General features: G+C 41.9%; 1 protein-coding gene across 4 annotated transcripts in view; it reads right to left on the bottom strand.

Moving 5' to 3' along the window:
* Positions 1-20,859, bottom strand: part of dclk1a (doublecortin-like kinase 1a) — a 68,287-nt gene that overhangs the window by 5,371 nt on the left and 42,057 nt on the right. For 2 of the 4 annotated variants that reach the window (XM_049591218.1, XM_049591215.1), the window contains exons 6-11: positions 15,277-15,371; positions 5,986-6,067; positions 4,551-4,723; positions 4,138-4,257; positions 1,145-1,291; positions 370-503 (exon numbers count right to left, since the gene is read on the bottom strand). In XM_049591218.1, the coding sequence (XP_049447175.1) occupies positions 370-503; positions 1,145-1,291; positions 4,138-4,257; positions 4,551-4,723; positions 5,986-6,067; positions 15,277-15,371 (751 nt within the window). Of the gene's footprint in view, positions 1-369; positions 504-1,144; positions 1,292-4,137; positions 4,258-4,550; positions 4,724-5,985; positions 6,068-12,949; positions 15,184-15,276; positions 15,372-17,035; positions 17,211-20,859 lie in introns of those variants that run through there. The other 2 variants (XM_049591216.1, XM_049591217.1) reach the window with 2 other exon arrangements.

Here is a 20,859-nt window from a genome sequence, read left to right on the forward strand (position 1 = left end):
TGGAGCCTATCCCAGCTGACACTGGGCGAGAGGCAGGGTACATCCTGGACCAGCTGCCAGACTATCACAGGGCTGACACATAGAGACAGACAACCATTCACACTCACATTCACACCTACGGACAATTTAGAGTCACTGATTAACCTGCATGTCTTTAGATTGTGGGAGGTAGCCGGAGTACCCAGAGAAAACCCACGTTAACTTGGGGAGAGCATGCAAACTCCCTCTTGCTGTGAAGCGACAATGCTAACCAATGCTAACCATGATCTGAAATCTACACATCTATGCCAAAATTTCTTCGCAATTGTTTTTTTTTCATCTGTAATTTGCAGCTGCATTAAGCCATGACTTTGCGACTGAAGCTCTTACCCTGTTTCTGCAATGATTTCAGGTGCTACATATGTCGGGGTCCCGCAGACAGTGTAGAGGGGTCCGTCCACCACAGTCGCCAAACCAAAGTCTCCTAGTTTCAGGCTTTTGCTGCCATCTGCGTGCTCGTACACCTAAAAGCATACAACATTCAAATTGTTCAGTTTTTGTTTCAGTGTCCCTGGGTCACATTGGTGTGGGGGGTTGGAGTTGGTCTGCTACAGTATCACTAGGGGGCATCAAAGTCTGAAATAATCAAATACTACACATAGTGGCTTAAAGAAAGAGGCACTTTCTGTGACTTCCAATCAGCAACTGCATTGGTGAGGAAGTAGTTCAGTGTGCTGTGCATGTTTATGTGTGTAATAGAGGGTTGGCCGAAATAAGAGCAGCTCTTTATGATATAGTATGACTTCAGTTCAGATGTTTCAGCGTCTTTCAACTCTTTGTTTTGGATTCATCACATGTAACTGTGTGACTCTGGTTGATAGACAGAGCAAAGGAGGGGAAGAAGAGCAGCAGTCGGGGAAAGAGGGTGAAGACAGTGAAGAGGTGGACAGAAGGGAGAAGGAGGGAGGGAAGGCACATAAGAGGGAGGCTGGAGAAGGAGTGTGCGGGAGGTGTGAGGGCAGCAGGGATGAGTCATCTCGCTCCTCTGTGAGAGTCCAGAGTGAGTGATATTACTTCACCGTTCATTCAGAAAGGAGGGAGGCTACACTGCGGCAAGTTACATGACTGTGTACACAGTATGCAGAACCACTCGGCGTGAACTCACCAGCAGGTTTTCTGGTTTGATGTCTCTGTGCACAATGTTGAGGCTGTGGAGGTATTTGATGGCGTTGGCCAGATTGTAGAGCATGCCGCTGGCGTCTCTCTCTGTGTACCTGTTGGCAGAGGTGATGGCGTCGAACAGATCTCCCCCCTGCGGACAAATCACAATAGACAGGCGTGTTGTCAGTTTTAGAGACAGGAGTCTTTGTTTGGTGTTTTAACACACAAAACCCGACAGCTTCACCTCCAAGTTTTCACAGTTGCTCATCTTTTCTGCTGAGAAGAGTTTTCGGCGAGAAAGTTGATTTAGTAGGGAGGGTTTTTGTCTGCTCAGCAGCTGGAGGGGTAAACTGTGTCCTCATTCCTCACCTAGGTTGAAGCATCTCCTCCTCCCTGTCTTTAATATTTCCCTTTCATTTTAATTTTTTCCTTTAATTCATCTTTTCCTCTTTTCTCGCAGGCTTTTCCTCACTTCTCATATGTTTGATTCTGTATGAATCTCCCCCTCCTCTTACCTCCCCCTCTCTCTGTCTCTCCCTGAGTGGACTAAGTGGAGCAGAGGCTTAAAATAGGGCTGGATCTCTCTAACTCTCTCTCCCAGCACAGACTCAGACATGCTGTCAGCGTCCAGCCTGCACAGCGACCGTTACTTAAACATGAGCTCTGTCAGCCTCTAACCAGTGTTTGCACTTCTCTACCTCAACTATGTGGTCGAAAGTTCGTGAACACTCAGACATTACACTTCTATGTGATTGTTGAACATTTTGTTTCCAAAAGCCTAGACATTAATACACCACTATTAGGGTTTCAACAACATTTTGGAAAAAGGCTGCAGGGACTTTTCTACTGTTCAGCCACAAGAGCATTAGTGAGGTCAGTCACGGATGTTGGGTGATGAGGCCTGGCTCACAGTTCGTGTCCCAAAGGTGTTACACAAGGTCGAGGTCAGGCCTCTGTACAAGCCAATTAAGTTCTTCCAAAAAGTGTTTCTTTTCGGGCAACACTTTGTCATGTTGATGTCAAAACTACAGAATGAAATATCAAGATTTCCTATAATTAAAACTAAGGGACCTTGCCAAATCAACACCAGACAAAAGGACACAAACTCTTATATTTTCATACTTTTACATGCTATATTTTGTAGAGCGACAATTAATTGATTAGTTGTCAACAATTAAATGAATCGCCAACTATTTTTACTGTGCATTCTGTTCTCAGAACATGTTTTTATTGTCTGTAACAAGGGTACGTACAAAGTTTGGCAAGCGAGCATTTATGTATTCAGCTCCTTATATGTGAAATCTTCAGCAGAAGGACTTAAAGTTGCACTCAGTGGTTCCTCTCAGCCATTTCGAAGCAGTGTTACAGGATTTTTGTTCTTAATCTTCTATATGCCAGTGTCATGGTGTATCTTAGCTGGTCTTTGTAATCATGTGTAGTTGCCCTTTTTGCATTTTTATGGTTCATTCCTAGTATAAACTAACATACATTTTGGCTTCTCTTTGTGGTAATCTTATTTTGTGTTTTATATTGCTTGTTTTAGAGCTGTATATTTAATTTTGATTAAATTTTAGATGATTGTTAATCTTGAGAGGTTTTTCTGGTTAAATAAAGGTTAAATAAAAATATTAATAATCAGTTATTCAGTGTGAGTAATTTTTCAAAGAAATACAAAAAGGTCAGATTCCAGCTTCTAAAATGTGAAAATTTTCTAGTTTCTTTACTGCTTTATGACAGTAAACTGGGTTGTGGACAAAACAAGACATTTGTGGACTTTATCTTGGGCTTTGGTAGATAGATGATTCTCACAATTTTCTGTCATTTTATAGACCAAACAACTAGGTTTGGAAGCTCTGAGGGTTTATATTATGCAATAGTTGAAATGAGTCCACCAGTAGAGACTTGGCAATATCGTTTTTGTCTGGCAAGGTAATGTGTTTTGGGCAGACATGCAGGAGGAGAGTGAAGTTGTAAACACAGAAGCCTGTAACACAAGCTTTTATTTTGAAAGAATTTGAGTTATACTGTAGTTTTGTTTTTAACTCAAGCATTGTCTCATGTGAGGCAGGGATTTTTTTGTACAGAAGTGTGAACTACTTCTCTTTGAAATCACTATTTAATTTCTCCAAAAATATCAGAGTTTTTCAGGGATTGCAGTTAGTTACAGTTACGCTAGCTCCAACAACTTGTCGGACCATCACAAAGGGGCGGGGCTTAGCAAAGGGTCAATTGACAGAACATATTACTGTATCGTGATATATATCGTGATACACATGTACATTGATAGAAGATTTTCGTCACCGGTACAATTGATCGAGTTATCGAGAAAGTAAATAACAGATTAATAAAAATGAAACTAATCATGAGTTGCAGCCCTAATATTTCACATCATCTCTCTCTGTTTCTCTCTCTCACTGCTCTTACCCTACGCCTCCCCATTTAATGCATCCATCTGTCTCTCTCCCTCTCTCAGTCCCTGCCACTCTTGCAGAGACTCTCTCCACCTCATTCATCCACAGCCTCCTCTTGATCCTCCTACTTTGGACACGCTCGCACGTACACGCACTTCTTCCACAGATTGCCTCTCATCTATATTCTGTAGTACTCTACACCACAACACGAACAGATGGATCACATTCCTGCCTCCTGAATTATGCACAAACATTTCTTGACTCGGAGAGGGAGAGAGGATAAAGAATGTGAACACACGAGTGTTTCAGGGCCACGGACGGATACTCTGGATCCCATAGTGTGCGACTGTTCGGAATTCATCATTTGCTTCACTGGCTGAATGTTGCGGCTCTGTCTCTGCTGCTGCTTCTGCCTCCCCGCTCCTCTCTGTCACTCTCAAGTTGGAGATAATGATCACCAGTATAAACAGAGAATGTATCTATCCATTATCCTAGTTGAACAAATATCCCAGCCTGTCCACAACCAGAGGAGATGATGCACAAACAAATAAACATGTAATCACAGTATACAAACATGCCCACACACCTTGACCAGCTCCATGACCAGATAAAGTTCGCTGTAGGTGTCCACCTCCTCTATGAGCAGAACGATGTTTGGATGTTTGACCCTGCGGAGGATGGCAACCTCGTTCTGGATCATGTGCTCCTGGAAACGTGAATTAAAAAGCCAAGTGTAAAAAAAAAAATTAAAGAAATAAAAGAATAACTTAACACATCTCTCCTGTTAGAACTGCGAACTGTTGTTTAGATGTTACGTAGTGTTACTGTCATTAAAACAGTTAACTAGTGTTTAGTCATCTGTGAAGGCGCTACTTTGGTACATGTACTTGAACAGTTTTCAGTAAGCTTCATAAGAAACATTTAACCCAAGCAACAGTATTCCCACTTGAGTGTGTTAGCCTTGCGTAGTATTCTTTTGCCTCTGGAGCCATAGCTTACCTTCCCTCTGCATTTGCCCTTATTGATGATCTTCAGAGCGTACTCCCTGCCTGTGGAGTGCTCCACACATTCCCGGACGACGGCAAAGTTCCCATCGCCTAACATGCGTCCCACCTTGTAGCGGTCTGATATGTAGGATGGCACAGCTGGAACCTCATCGACCAGAACCTCAGCTGCAGGGAGGAAGAATGAGCTTTAGAGGGACTTGAGTTTAAACATATGTGTTTTGATCACTTTTTCCAGGCTGGTAAGGATCCAATGCATGCACACAGGTAAGTATGGATGTTCATGATGAATCATCTTTACATACTAAAGTTTGTTTCGGAGTTCCACAAGGTTCTGTGCTCGGACCAATTCTATTCACTTTATATAGTATGTTTCCCTTAGGTAACATCATTAGAAATCACTCTGTTACCTTCCAGTGTTATGTAGATGATACAAAATTATACGGATCAATTAACCAAACTTAAAACCTGCCTTAAAGACATGAAAAACTGGATGAGCTCCAATTTCCTTATTTTAAATTCAGACAGGGGAGTTCTTTCTTATACGCCATAAGGGTCCAAAGGACAGTGGGATGTTGTATGCTGTAAAGTCCTCTGAGGCAAACTGTGATTTGTGATATAGGGCTTTATAAATAAAATGGAATTAAATTGAACGAAAGAGCCTTGTTAAAGACTAGAGCATTTACTGCCAATAAAAATTCATTAATTGATATTTAACAAGACAAAAAGTTGGGATCTGTAAAAGAATTTGTAAATAAAAATACATTAATAAATGGATAAATGAACTGTAAAGGGACTGATAGATAAAACAGTTACTTACAATAATATATTAAAAGTACATTTAAACATGAAGTAGAACCATCATCAGTAACAAATGAATTTTATTTTTCAAACTGATTTTCAAAGCTATGTTTTTACATCCCACGGTCAGCATTTTGTCTGCAGAGAGCTCTGAAAATGGTGATCAAGCTGGCAAATGGAAAAGTAAATACGGAACTACCCTGTAAATTGAATTGCAAATAAATGCAATCAATTTTCAGTTAAATATGAATCAATTTATTGATTTATCACATTTGAAAAGGTTCTCTGTGTCCTCAAAATGTCAATAAAATCAAAGATGAAATGTCAGATATACACGACTCAACATAAAAGAGTTAGTATTCTTAGTATAACCTTTACAAAATGTACCAACACATAACTGTTTGTGGTGTCGCAGAGTTTCATGGAGTCAGCAGTGGAGAAAGACACCAAAGGAGGGGACAAGTGTGAGAAAACGAGGAGTATGAGAACAGAATGTTCAACACAGAGATGGGGGAGAGCGAGAGATGCATCAAAGGTCATGAACATGATTCAGACATGCATGATATTTGCAAGTACACTGCCTTTGCTCACTGACGGACAGATGAGACATTCTTGTAACGTTTCCTCACCTTCAGTAACAGGTCCGTCCCCGTCTTCCACTGAGCTTGAAACTTTAGTGGAAGACAGAGAGGTGGAAGAACCCTGGGACCCCTGTGGAAAGGGAGAGGAGGGGGACAGAGAGCAGCATGGTGATTATTTAAATCTGTATTATTACCCAAAATAGTTTGTAATCCACTTTAAACCAAACAAAACACCACGAGCAGTCCCTCCTGCTACAATCCCAGCCGAAACAAATATATATGTCCAAAAATAGACAAAAGGACATTGTGCGACTCGTCTCATCCCTCAGAACATCCATAAGTCTGTCTTTGTGTTTGCATGTCTGTCTATTGTATTGTGCTGCCCTGTGTTGTGTGTACACTGTGCTCACAAGAGGAGTCTGAACAGATTTACTTAAGCTACCAAGCTGAATTTAAACCGGTTACTTAATCAGCAAACCACCTGTGTGTGTCCATGTTGGACAGACAATTGCATCCAAATAAGCTCCTCTCCATTCACAGAAGTTTAAGTCATCCCTGTGTAATTGTATCTTATTTTTACTCCTCACTACTCCCTTGAAGAACACCTACAAACACAGGTTTTGGTGACACTAATAAAAGCAGATGAATACCGTCTTTCATGTGGTTGGTGAGTAGGAGGTCATTAAGGGGAAAGAGATGCAGCGTCTGCATCTATCTAAAGACAAAAACTCATTACGCCCTCCACCTCCTAACCTTCTGTCTGGTTGTCATGGAAGCAACGAGGGTGGGGAGTGAGGATCTAGCCGGGACTGTAAATGAGAATCTACCCCTCTCCCATTTCTCCTCCACTCCTGTCCATCTTTCTCCTCTCTCCTCTCTTCCAAAAGCTGTTTCATAACAAATGTTATTGGCTTTAGATTCTTTTGGACAATTTGATAATGTTCAATTTGTCTTCGCAGGCACCTGTCAGGACAGTTAGTCTCTTCATTTGTAAGATGGGCATTTTTCTCACTTCCCTTAGCCTCCTCTCCCCTGCATCACAGTCAGACCTGAGGATACAGCAGTGAAAAATCTCTGTGGTTTGGGAGGTTTCCAGTGCTCGAATAAATCCTGGTGCAGGTGCAGCTGGCACATGCAGGCCGGCCAGTGATGGAAGTGGACGCCATTATAATTCCTCTAAAATATAAGCGGAGCCCCCCGGCCCACGTGAATTATTAACAAGTGCAGTTTGCACTCTAAATGGTCTGCAATATGTGTGTGATGCATGGAGCCAATCCACATGTGCGACTGAGGGCAGTGCATCAGCAGTTTGTTGGTGACTAATGTTGTCTAGCTGATACATTTTTGTTTCATCTCTCATTTTAGTGCAGGTGTAGTATTTTCCATGCTCTCTCCAGGCGAATTCATACCACACACCAATCAGTCCTGACTCCTTTAGAAGAGATGAGATCTAAAAAGTGCTGCTGAATTGTTATGATAATATCCAAGCAAGCATTTGGAACAAAGGTGACGTGCAAAGGAGGCCAAATTTGGCATCAGAGAATTTCATTATGGCATGGTAAAAGTTCACAAAACAAAACTTCTTAAAACTTTAACAATTTAGATCAGATATTACACATCTAATCTTACAGAGTGTGTTTCCAACGCCAGCGCACACCATTTATTAAACGTAAAAAATGCTTGCTGGGGACTAGAAATAACTCCTCATTTCTCTGGTGTCCGGTCAGACTGTGATACAGCCCGGAGAGAAAGAGGAAAAGGCCACCCATCATAATGACTTAGATCCGAAAACTATTTACAGAGCTGAGCTGCCCTATATCTCTGCCCAAGTAACTGTCAGCTCTTTTACTCATCTCTACTTCTGTGACCTGAAAGCCACCCAGGTGAAATGTAGCTGTGAGTCAGGCTGGATTTGGTTTATGTAATGTTGTTTTTGCTCGGGCACTCATCCCGGAACAAGAAAACCCACTTAATACCCATAAAGCCGATGACCCTCCTGTGCTTTATCGGCAAAACATCCTTCTTCTGCTCTTTTATTCTCTCATCCCGGCTCGTATATTTACCTCTCTTGTGCCCTTATCTCACATCCAGCCCTGTCCTTTACTCGCTTTCTCATTTTGGACTCCTATCTCTCTCTTCCTGCCACCGAGGGAAACAAAATACTGTTGCTATGGAAACTGCTCACAGAGAGGAGAGAGGAGAGGCAGCTTATGAGACTTCCAGTGTGGAGACAGAAGCCTATATATGGCCATTTCCTGTCTGCGGGCTGGGAGGTAGGTTCAACCTTCTATGAACATTGTGTCTCTCTTTTCCTGTGTGAAAAACTACGAGACAGACGGAATGACAGAGAGTGAGAAAGAGCCGGGGTAAGGGAAACAAAGAGATGGTAAGAAAGGTGTACGGAGTCTGCTCCATATTGATCATTACATTTGGCAGGTACTGTCTTGTTATTGTTAGACCATCCAGCTTTCTCCCTGTTGCACAACACAACACGCACTATTCCTAGCTCTACATCTCTACACTTTTGCTCTGACTATGACTCACACCATGAAAAAAAAAAAAAAACCACACACTGACAAACCTTTTACATCATGGCTGGAGTCACTGCTCTTCAAACCCGCAAGGGCAACACTCAGCAGCTGAATACTGATCAGCGCATAAATGTGAATTAAACAGGATGTCCATGATTGCCCTTAAACGTGGAGCATCATCTCAGACGTGTAGCAGCAGAAATAATGAAAAGGAAGTGCAGAATTCAGCATTAAAGATGCAACACACATTTACAAACTCAACTTAGGAGTAATGTTAGTCCTGTCCTCGATGACCCTGCCTGAATCGGATTGCATAACACATCCTAAAGCTGTCTTTCTCTCCGTCCCTCAGGCTGAAAGAGCCAAACCTCCTCTCCAGCAGCATTTCTTGTCACTTTCACTGTCACGCAATATCCAGCAGAAACAGGATTTATTGGTGTTTGCTTGGACGGAAAAAAAATCTAATAAGATTTGATAGAAACAGGGTACTTTGTTTTGTCCCAAGTTCCCACTCTGCCTCTCATAAGGACGCAAGGTACAGGAGATAATATTTCTTGGCTCTTATTTTGGTGTCTAGACAGACAGGAAACATAATCTATTTGACTCTCATCTGAAGAGATCAACAGTGTTTGGGGATTCTGACTTTCTGCTCTGCCAGTTGGACACAAGGAAGTTTTCTAATCACGACCCTTATGGACCACAATCCCGGGGGAATCACGGGAACGTGATTAAATGCTTTAGGGAAAATTAAAAATGGGAGACTTAGGGCTGCCTCAGCCCGAAAACCACATCCAGAACTGACGCAGCAGGACGGGGAAGATGAATACACCTCTGGGATTGAGTGTGTTGTAATCTCTTCTCTGCTCTGTTGAATACAGACTTTGTAAGTCTAACAAAGGAGAAGTGATCATCATCATCACCATAATCATCCTCCAGCTACTGTTTGTTTTTCTGTGAGATGAACATGACGAAGTGCTAATGAACACAAATGAGGAGCACGGGAAGAAAAACGCAAAATGAAAATGAAATGACAATGAATTTAATGATGACATCAACAAATGGAAATTAATACATTAAGCAAAGGAAATACAAACAGAAACAAATGAGCCAAGAAGAGCTGGCGGCCTTACATGACAAAAATCACAGCATGTAAATGATGGACCAGGTTATAATAATCATAATTTGCCTCTGATAGAGCACACAGTCAGTTTCTATAGTTACATATCTTACATGTATGTAAATGGCAGTGCAAAAAAAGATCCCGAAGCCCTGTTGCGTAACTTAATGTTCCCAATTAAAAGATATGTAAATACGAGCCAGATTTGTGATCAGTTTGGAGGAATAAAATGTTCAAGAAACAATGTTTGATCTTTAAAATCACAGGGATTGCATGTTCCAGTTTGCTCATGTGCTGCAGCCAGTCTTAGTGGTGGAACAAAGGAACAAAAAATTGGACAAGCCATCTAATGACATCAACACAACATGGAATAAGAAATATAATACAGCCAAAAAACAAATACAATCTTTAGTAACACTCACATGGATGAGATGAGACAATAATTAACAACTTCATAATACACACCTTCAATCTGTTCTCTCTCTCACACACACACACTCACACACATGCACACATAATTTAATTATGAATCACCCAACACAAAATATGGATGGTAATGAGAGATGGAGCATGCAATTCAATGGAGTATGGACGTGAATGACTCAATGGTGAGAGGAGGATGTAGGTGACATACTACGGTTGACAATTAGCACTTTCGTCCTCTCATACGCTCACAAAAACAGCAACCTGACTGTATCACAGCTGCACTGCCATCACGGACCTTCTGTCTGTCTTGCCTTCAATCTGTCCGGCACTACTCTCTGCGTATTGTCTTTTTTTTGTGATTTATTTCCCTGTCTGTATTTTTTCATGTCTAATGGAGTAAACAGACAGGGAAGAGCTGTGACCTCGGTAGCTAATTCGATTCATCGGTGCGTGCTTTAGAGCAGATATTGACTAAAAAACAAAAACAAATATCAGGGTGTGTGTCTGCGTGGATGCGTATGTCCATAGGTTTTATAAGATGTTAAAGGAATACTTAACCCCACAAATTATCATTTGTATATCAATTACTCACTCTGTGTTACATCAAATCATAAGGAAAATGTTTTTCTTACATGCCTCTATGGTGAATGGTCCAAAAACAGAGAAAATTCTTGATGGCCTGAAGTCATAGGGGTCAGTTAACAATGGCTATATTAAAACATGTTAACCTTCTCTCACACAACTCATACAGTAAAATCCAAATCTTATTTATCCAGTCAAATGTTCAGTCATTTCCGAACACATGCATTTTTGTTACAACCTTACTTTAAAAGCCTTGTGTTATGTTCACACCAAAAGCGATGCAAATTTTCCAACTCATTCTCTCTATGACCTCGTCGCATATTAACATTTGATCATGGACTTTCCACGGTGAAACATGATGTGCAAGGTACCCTGGGTGTGTTGGTTGTTGAGGTTCTGGGACACTGTGTCAAGTTCTGCCTGTTACATGCACTGTGTTCTTTCAAAATACACTTTTTTCACAGGAAATTTGATGTTTACATACAGTCTCTTTCAAAATAAACGCACTACGTCAGTACAGCACCGTGAGTTGACGGGAAAAAGATCAAGGTTTGGCTTTAGAATCTCTCAACACTGCTCTCTTGGGTGAAAGCTGGTGTTTGTTGGACCAATCAAGCACCCCTCCTGCCTGCCTCAGTCGGACTTTCACCACCTTAATTTCGTTCTTGCCCCACCGTGTTTCCCCCCCGACACCACCGGGCGCTGTTAAACTATATCAGCAACCGGCCACGTATCATGCCGGCATTAAAGGACACCTTTTTTCGATGGTTTCTGATGCCGCAAGTCACTGCCCAAGCGCTGAATTTCAAAGACTTCGGAGTGAGACTGGACTCGAATTTTTGCACTGTGTTACTTTCGCGATTTTGAACACTAGAATATTTTGTGTTGACTTGGTCGCTGAATTTCAGATTTTTCAACTCTCACAAATAAGCCTGTGATGCAAAATCACGCTACTTGCTTCATTCGCACCATTTAATTTGTGTATTTCACGTCATTTGCATCGCATCTATCGCGCCGCCCGGCAGGAATTCACATCTCATCACGTCTTTACATTGATTTCACAGCAATTCGCAGTCTTGTGTTGTGAACACAACACTGCACATACAACTGGACAAATAAGACGTGCATTATATTACACAAGTTGTTTGAGAGTTTGTAAACAGATGTTTTGATAAACTTTTGCTGCTGTTTAATGTGGCCCCATTACTTCAATTGATCAAGAATTTGTTAGTGTTTTTAGACTGTTTGTTCATTGTGGAGGCAGGCGAGACAGACAAAGTTTTCTTTATGAATTCAACCCATAACGGGATGAGGAACTGATATACAAATGATCATTTCGGGGGTGAAGTGTTACTTTAAAGCAATAGAATTATGGAAAGCTAGAGTGCACTGAAAGGGCTATAACAAGCACAGAGTAGAGGAGGGGGATGGATGCCCTCATGAATGTAGACCAGTCTTTCATGCTTCTGTTGCCAAATCATTAAAATGGGTCATACTAGCATGCTCCAAATATATAAAACATAGAACGTGCAAGTGTGAATCTAGCTGTCGTCTACTGACTGTGCACAAATGGCAATGTCATGTTCGAAAGTGGCGTTTTTATGGAGCATACATGAACGCGTAAGTGATTCTGCGGGCAACTGCCATGAAGATGTGTGCACGTCTGTGTGCTCGCGGCTACGCATGTGTGAAAGGGAAAGGGAAAAGCCACAGCGCCATGCTATGTCTGTGTATTCCGCTCGGGGAAATAGGTTAGGGCGGTCTGAGCTGTGCAAGCAACCTACATCAGGCAGCAAAGTGCCTCTAAGTGTTTAAATGCAGGGTCCAGCGAGGTGAACTATTTTAACTGCTATACACTCGTAGCAGGTCACTGAGCCTGTGTGGCTGCTCGGGAAATGGATTTATTGTGGCTTTCAATGCTTTATAAGCTGAAAATTCAAAAAGAATTTAGTTATTTTTAAGCCCTTGATGCTCTTTTAAGAACACTGATAGTAAAATTTATGTTTCATTTGAAGGAAAAGGGTCATTTCTGAGTTGTGGTTTGGTTAGACTGAGGTAGGGTGAGGAAGTTACTTGTTTGCTATTGTGAGCATAACAATAAAAGGATTTGTGAGTGTGTGTACTCTACTTTGTGATTATTCATGCATGTTTACACAGAGGTGACAGAGAGGGAGCGGGAATGTGCAAATATAGTGTCAGAAACTTGGCGCCTACTTCTCAAAGAAGCTTAGAATTAATCTACAAGGGAAATGATGGAATATAATTTCTCCCTGTGAAGTTAATACCCTTTCATATGGGGAAGCGAGAAGGGGGTGGGGGGTGGGGGGGGTGGGGGGGGGGGGGGGGCGGGCTGGGTGGGAGGGATGGGTGAGAGATGGAGTGAAATTAGAAACTGTCAGGGAAGGGAAGGGACAGAGGGAGGATTGCTAACAGGGCGGATAGAAAAAGTAAGAAGTGGAGGAGGGAATTACACCATCATATGGCTGAAGAGTGTGAAGCTGCAGAGTGGAGAGGAGAGATAATGGACTGCGAGGCTTCCTCCCTTCCTCCCAGCCAAGCCATTGCAGGCTTAGCACAGAGTGTCAGCCAGTACAAAGACCCGAATAATCTCTCGTTGAGAAATACACGCTCATGAGACTCCGTAAACGAGAATTTAACGCCAGTATCACAGAGGTCAGGATTGCACTACAAAGCTAATTTGTGAAGGCTAATGTGTGATGAGAAAAGTGGACGGAACCAAAGAGGCGGACAGTGCGGTTGAATGTGGAGAGGATGGGGGCAATATTTTTTTTTAACATTTTCTTATTACATCCAGTTAGCCCTCCTTCACCTCTGTAACCCCGACTTTTCAGATCCCTTTCTGAAATAGTGGACATTATCTGGCAGGAAGGAACAGAGCAGCAGAAAATGGGCGCTGTAATTTTCTATATTAACCGCCCTGATTGTATCCATTCAGAGTGAAGCAGACAGAGAGAAAGAGTTCATAAATGTGCGCTTGCCAACCTCTTCCCCCCTTTCAACGCTGAAATCTATGGTGACCCACTTCCATTACACAGACGACTGTGGAAGTTCCAGTGCACCTTGTTCTGTTCTCAGCAGCTACAACCCAAATCTGACGTGTTCCTGATCTGTTCCTGGCTGACCTTCATATGACATCATCATAACCTCATCGCTGATGGATTCAGAAGCCTAAGGGCCAGACTCTCCACCACCCATTAATTCTCCCTGGCACATCGAATGCAGCACGAGACTGACTGCCACTGAGCCCAAGAGATGAATTCTTTATGCTGTGCTGATTTCAGCTCATACACACTCATTTATGTACAGATATTGTTCACATTGTGTCCTATTCAAACATATTGACTCCAACCACATTCTTGCCTTTTCTTCCCTAAAAAAAAGCACTGTGGCGGCACCAATAAATAGCTAAATAATTGCAGAATAAATCACGGCCACACCCCTGCTGTCAGGTGGAAGAGTGGCACACACATGCACAGTATCCTTGAGGAAAACACGAGCAGGCGGGAGCCATTTAAACACACGACAAGTTCACATATACAGCTGTGTGTGTGTATTTAAATCCAAGAGGGTGAGGTGAACTGAGCGTGCAAGTGTTTGTTTACGCGGGAGAAGAAACTAAATCAGCAGCAGGCTTAAGAGTTCCTGCAAATTAAAGAGCTGCTGCGAGAAAACAGAGTCTGATTAGGATTTGGGGCTGATATTAAAAGCTCGCCATCGTCACTGTCAAGAACTGGATTAACAAATACTTTGATCTTGAACACACACACACACACACACACACAAGACACCCTGCATATGAACTCTCTTATGTGGAATTCAAGGGTTTTTTTTCCCTGATTGAGTTGCATGCTCTCTCTCTGCACAGTAGTATTTCCTATTGAGTTACAGTGTGTTTGCATCTCAGACCTGTTAGCTACAGAAAACACGTTCTGATTCTTCAATGTCTCAACAGGGATTTTTTAAAAACCCAAGTCAGCGACAAATACATGATAAAAAGATGACTGAAATAATCTGATTTACTAGTATAAAATGTTTCTAAATTCTTTTCACAAAAGGACATGTACAAAATGACATGACATGATAAAAAAGTAATCCTAAATCAGCTGTTGGTACTGATTGGGTCTTATTTTTGTTTGCTTTCGCTGCTCGGTGGCTAACAGAGGATGCAAACCAACCGTCAGTCTCATTTTTCCATCAGATATTGCACAAATTACTGACTGACAGATCTCTAAAAGTCAGTGATAGCATCGTTCAGTGGTCAGCTACCAAAGGCAGATAGAGTTCTCCACGAGGAGCTATGGGTCAGCATAGGTGGGAACGTGCACAGATAATCAGTGAATTGAGGAATTGCCCTTGAAAATCTATTAACACTGGATAATAGTTGTAACATTAGGATTCTAACATGAGACTGCATTTCTTGGAATCCCAGAGCAGCACTGCGTGAGGTCAAAGGTCAATGCCCCACCCCGTTCTGAGACACTAAAGATGTTGGGATGTTGTGGTTTCTTCTTATTTCTAGCGACTCTAAGATGTGGTCGGCCTATGCTCAGTCACCGTTTTGTCCTTTTCCTGAGAACATAGAGGGAGTGTGTTATAGTTTTAGAGCCACTAAATGTTATGGGTGACTATCAGTGTGCGCGTGAGTGTGTACTCTTGTCTTACCCGGCGTCGGTTGAGGCTGCCCGGGCTGGTCGGGGAGGGGCTGGGAGATTTTCCCGAATGAGGAGTGGACAGCTGACTGGCCGGCGTCCCGTTCACTGGAGGGAGAAAAACGAGAGAGAAAATGGAGCAGGGGGCGCATGAGATGGGTGAGAAATATTGAAACAGATGATCCTTTAAATGTGAATGTTTTCTGGAGCAGTTTTATTTCAGAGTGTCTAGCAGCAGCCCACACTTCCGCCCTCAGCATCTATCCATTCACATGAATGAGGCGGAGGAGTAGGAGGACAAGAGGGGGAGTAAGAGAGAAAGCCAAAGAGCACTGAAGTCCACACTGCTCTTTTTTTTTTTTTTTTTTTGCTTCAGCCAAAATCTCGTTGTTCAAATCTCCCAGTCAAACCTGCACCTTTAAACATATGTGCACCGAATAATTACAGCATGTTCCAGGCTTCGGGTGCATAGCTGGAAGTCAACACACAACACCAAGCTGTCCTCATTTTCAACCAGATCCTCTGTTCGGTGCACTTGTGACCTCAGCTCGGTCTACTTTTCCAGCTGCAGCACAAAAAAACCCAACGGCATCACCTCATTAGACAAGAACATTACATTAATCAACGCTACACCCGAATCCTGTGTGTGGTCAAGCGAAAGCCGGATTCCAAAAAAGCCTAACAGCATCATTAACCTGCACACTAAAAAACACAAGCCTGTTTATTTGTCTGACTGAAATCACGGGTTATTGTCTCATGGCAACAAGACATTGCTTCACCTCAAGTCAACTCAAGGTTGCCTTGACTGACATACAGGTCTGAGAAACTGCAGTAATTGGAGAAGACAAAAAATGGCTTGACAGAGTGAGACTGACTGGAGGTGTATGTCATTTTTTGGGGAGGTTGAGAAGCTGCTGGTGCATCCAGGAGGCCAATCAGAAGCTCTGGAAATCAGCTTTAATGGTGTGGATGGTTGAACTTCAACTTGTTTAATAAATTATGGCTTCTAGAGTGGGGGGAGGTATTAAAAGTAATTGGGGTATGACCAAAAATGCAACTTTTCCTCAGGATTTACAAGAAAAAATCTGAATTTAAAACATCCAAAGTAGATTTAATGAGAAATATCATCACATTCATTATTTTCTGGCATTTTTCAGCCTATTTTTTTTTTTTATGTTACTGACATTTTAGAGCCCTTTGCTGCATGTAAACAACATCTCCAGTCTCCACCTAGATACATTCTCAGAGACTATTCTCCTTGATGCAGCAGAGAAGTGAAACCTGTGGGAGCAAAGTGGTCCAACCTTCACTGTATAATGTTTATTCCCCTGCCGAGATCAAAGAACTTTCTGAATTATTCAAGACAAAGGAGATGAAGCCCACAGCTGACTAAAATAGCACCGGCTGCCTCTACATTAATATTCTTATTTTCCAAACAGGGGGAAAAAATGAGAAGACTCTGCTATTGTTGAAGCAGTTCCTGGACATCTTCATTGATGAAATTCAGCATCAGCGTCACGTACGGACAGACACTCCTCCCGGTTACACAACAGTCGGTTAGCGTTAATATTCAAAGACATCTCTCATTATATCTCACACTACAGAGTCAATTGTAATCAAAGTCACATCCGTGGAGAAAACACCCTGCATTTATCACATATGACCCGAGCAGGAGCGTAAAGTTTGCGCTGCCGGGGAGCAGGAGGGAGGATGACAGACAAACGCCGGTTACGTAAAAAGCCGAATAAAATTGTTGCTTTTATGGTTCCTACCTTCCACTTCCAGCATGATGGAAAAACACAGTGATAATCCAACGCGGGGTTAAGACAAAAAAAGAAAAGCACCTCTGCACGCGCTCCGTCCGAGTGTGATAGTAAAGTGGTGAATGGGAGAGACGGAGCAGAGCTGTACTACACCGGGAGGCGGAGAGGATGCTTGCGCAACTCTGACGCGCACCGGAGAGACAGAGAGGGAGAGAGAGAGGGAGAGAGAGAGAGACGGAAGAGTAGAGGCAGAAAAAAACATGATTTTTATATTTGATGGTTTATTTACACCCATGAGAGGAGAACTGCATGTTGAACTGGGAGATAAACTGGGAGTGAGAGCTTTACGGAGACAGTAAACATATAGAGTCATTCAGTGAGACTGGGATGGTCAGAAGGGGAGGCAGTCTGTCCTACATGGATTCTGAAGGCTCTATTGTTCCTTGTCCAAACATCCTCAAGAAATAAATGCTGCTATTTTTGAACTAAAATGTTCACCCAGAGCAACAGCTATAGAGGCAGCATGCTCTGTATTCAAGTCTTTTCTTATTCCTGCATTTATGCGGCCAAGATAGAAGATGTGAAGTTGCTAGTAGTGTATTTGACCATGCATAATGACTATTGTTTTTCATCTATGTGTGCTTTCTATTTCTACCCTGCATGTCTGAATGTAACGCTAATCTGTGTGTTGGTGCTTCATGTTGCTGGCATGTCTGTCTGTGGCAACATGCTGTTTGTTGTTGTTGTTGTGTTAATGCATTGTACTGACACTCTCCTGCTGCTTGTTGCTTTGCATGGCTCCTGTTCTATCTAACTGCTGTAGTCAATGCTGTCTTTATGTCTTTATACTGCCTTTGTCCTGTGGATTTTATCCCTTTATTGGTTTCAAAAAAAAAAAAATAAATCTTAAGGGTGTTGCAATATACCAGCACTGACGATTTAAAAATGATATGTTGATATCATGTTGATAAATATATCAGATTATTGGGAAAAAATAACCCATGGCTTTTTAAATCATCTCTGTTTCTCTCTGTTCTCGCTTTGTCTCCTTCACCCGACGCCTTCCGGCTGTTTCTCCACTATCCATTTGGTGTAGCTGCTCTTTTTGTACAGTTACAGTTACACACTCCCTTCTGCACTGCACTCATATCTGGAGTGAAAAAGAGACAAGGCGCACAATGAACAAGCTAAATCTATCTATCTATCTATCTATCTATCTATCTATCTATCTATCTATCTATCTACGCATCTATCTATCTATCTATCTATCTATCTATCTATCTATCTATCTTTTGGTGATGGTAATCGTGCAGTGATCTGATATCATGTGATATCAGTGCTAGTTGAGGTATTTGCAAAGCAGCTTGAAGGTTGAATGTGGACAGATAGAGCCAGTCGGCCATTTAATGATAGGGTTGGCGGTTGGTTAGATGTTTTGTTTTTTCTAGAAGCTTCTTGCATCGACAGTCAACACTAACGTACACAGAGACATCCATTTATGATACAATTTGACCAGAATGCAGTGCAGCCACAAACAATGGTGTGTTTTCAGCTTCTTCCCCACCTGCTGTGTTAAACACTATGGCTGCCCGAAACTGCACATGAAAGCTGCGCTGGTAATGAATATGGAAAAGGACCTCATGTGTCTGCCTGTCTCCAGCTGTGCGATGTGCTGGATAGCTATATATTGTGATGTCATTTTTAAAAAAATGTAGCCTCACAGTGACTGTGGAATGATCGAGTATAAATGCAGGTAAATTAGGCTACTAGTGGCCAAACAGAAGTTCTTAAACCTTCTTTTTAGCTTTGGTATGTACTGCAGCTGCCCTTAAAAAGTATGTACTGTTGCATGCAGTAGGCACACAATTGGGATGTACTACTTTCTCATAACATGACACCCTGAACTTTGACTCTTGCTTTTATAATTGTTACCTTGGAGATAAAACAAACTCCACTTATTGAGTTCGCCAGGGACAGAGGTCAACCCTGAGAGCTGCTGTTGTTACTTTGCAATGTATGAAGTTTAACTTTAAAGTTATTCTAACATTATATTTGCGTCAGTGAAATTACATCTGCAGTTCTGTCGCTGTTATTTTCAGTTATGTTCTATTGTTATTTGTGATATTTATGATTATTTGTTCACTTAAACAGTCAGTATTCCTATTATTACTTTTTGACTCTGACAATAGTCAGAAAAGCATGCTGGCTAGCATACTGAAAAATCGGACGTAGTACAACATCCTGGTATCTTTGGCATACTGCATTTGACAAACTATGTATTGGGAGTGGGACATACTGAATCTTTTTCTGGCATACTGTATAGTATGGTAGTGGGGGGAATGGAACCAACAGTGGATGAATGAGACTACTGCAAAAGTTGTGTAAGAGTTTGTTTGCTTGATTTACTCCAGTCTATCAAGAAATTTCTCACTCTTTAGATTAATTGTTCACTGTGAAGGCATGCAGGACAAACATATCTTCACAAATCCATATGATTATTTGATATACAAGTAATCATTTTGAGGGTAAGGAATTCCTTAAATGACCAGCCAATCACGTTCTTCCTTGTACACTGCTTATCGTATGTGCTCTGTTTCACATGTATATCATCACATCTTTATTTTAAGAGCTACACCTTATCACACACATCCTGTATAATAAAAATGGAACATGTAAGATGACGAAGACGTGGCTCTGATTATAAACATACGATAATCAGCCCAGTCACCAGGATGAAACGTTGTCATTGTATGTTTCTGCAAACCATGGATGTTTCATTTGTATGTTTCATTTTATATCAGCATCTCTACAGTTACATAGTCAGTACATGTATATGAGCTGAGTTTCTCCTCAGCAGGAGGAGGGGATGGTGGATGGTGTGACACGTAGGCGAGACAGCTGCGAAACAGCAGACCACTGCTCGAGACCAGTGACATTTCCAGCTGTGTTTGTAGCAACCAAACTGAATATTTTCAGCCACAACATGATGTTTAACCAAATAGTTTGTGTGCTCTAACATAACCACACATCACCACAGCTTTGTCACAACATGAAAATAAAATTGGAAAGTTTCAGCATATCCACTACATGTTAAATGTACAAATTTAATATGTCTTTATTCTGGCAAATGGGTTGTGATAATACCTGGAAGGTCATTCATGGTCTGTGAGGGCTGTCAAGAGGTATTCTGGGAAATTCAGCACACAAAATCAATGAGTTTAACAGAACTATGCCTCGTAACACATATTTGGGGACAATTGGTCCTATATAATAGGCACAACACAGTCAAACATCACACATTTCTGATGGCTGAAAGTACATAAGAGTGGATTTTTTTCAAACACAATGCTGTTTCATAAACACAAAGCTGCCTGGAGGCATGTCATTATCTTGCCTTTAGTGCAAATATCAATACCATAATTTGTTTTTCTTGCAGCCTCTGTTATTTGGTTTGGTCTCTGTTATTTGTTACGCTCCCCGTGCTGATCTGTTTTTCAGAAAGTACATTTGTGAAGGCTGCAGACATCACACACTCGCAGTTCAGAGTGTCACAGCCAGCAGCAGCTGATCCTCTGGAGACTGGATTTATGTGTGGGTCGGCCGCCCCGCGCACTTCACCATCAAGTCTCTCCCGTCATGCGGAGTTGCTCATGACAGAAAGAGAAAGGTGAGACCCCTAAGTAGCAGGAGTGACGCTTGCTGACACCATCTGCACTCCTCTGTTAATTTTAGCTGACATGAGGCATCAGAGAAGAGCAGGGAGGCAGATGGCGAGACAGAGAAAGTATGTACGAGTGCAAATTGTTTTCTCACATTATTTTAGGTCTGTATAG

The sequence above is a fragment of the Epinephelus fuscoguttatus genome, linkage group LG12 (assembly GCF_011397635.1).
Source record: "Epinephelus fuscoguttatus linkage group LG12, E.fuscoguttatus.final_Chr_v1".
Lineage (NCBI taxonomy): Eukaryota > Metazoa > Chordata > Actinopteri > Perciformes > Serranidae > Epinephelus > Epinephelus fuscoguttatus.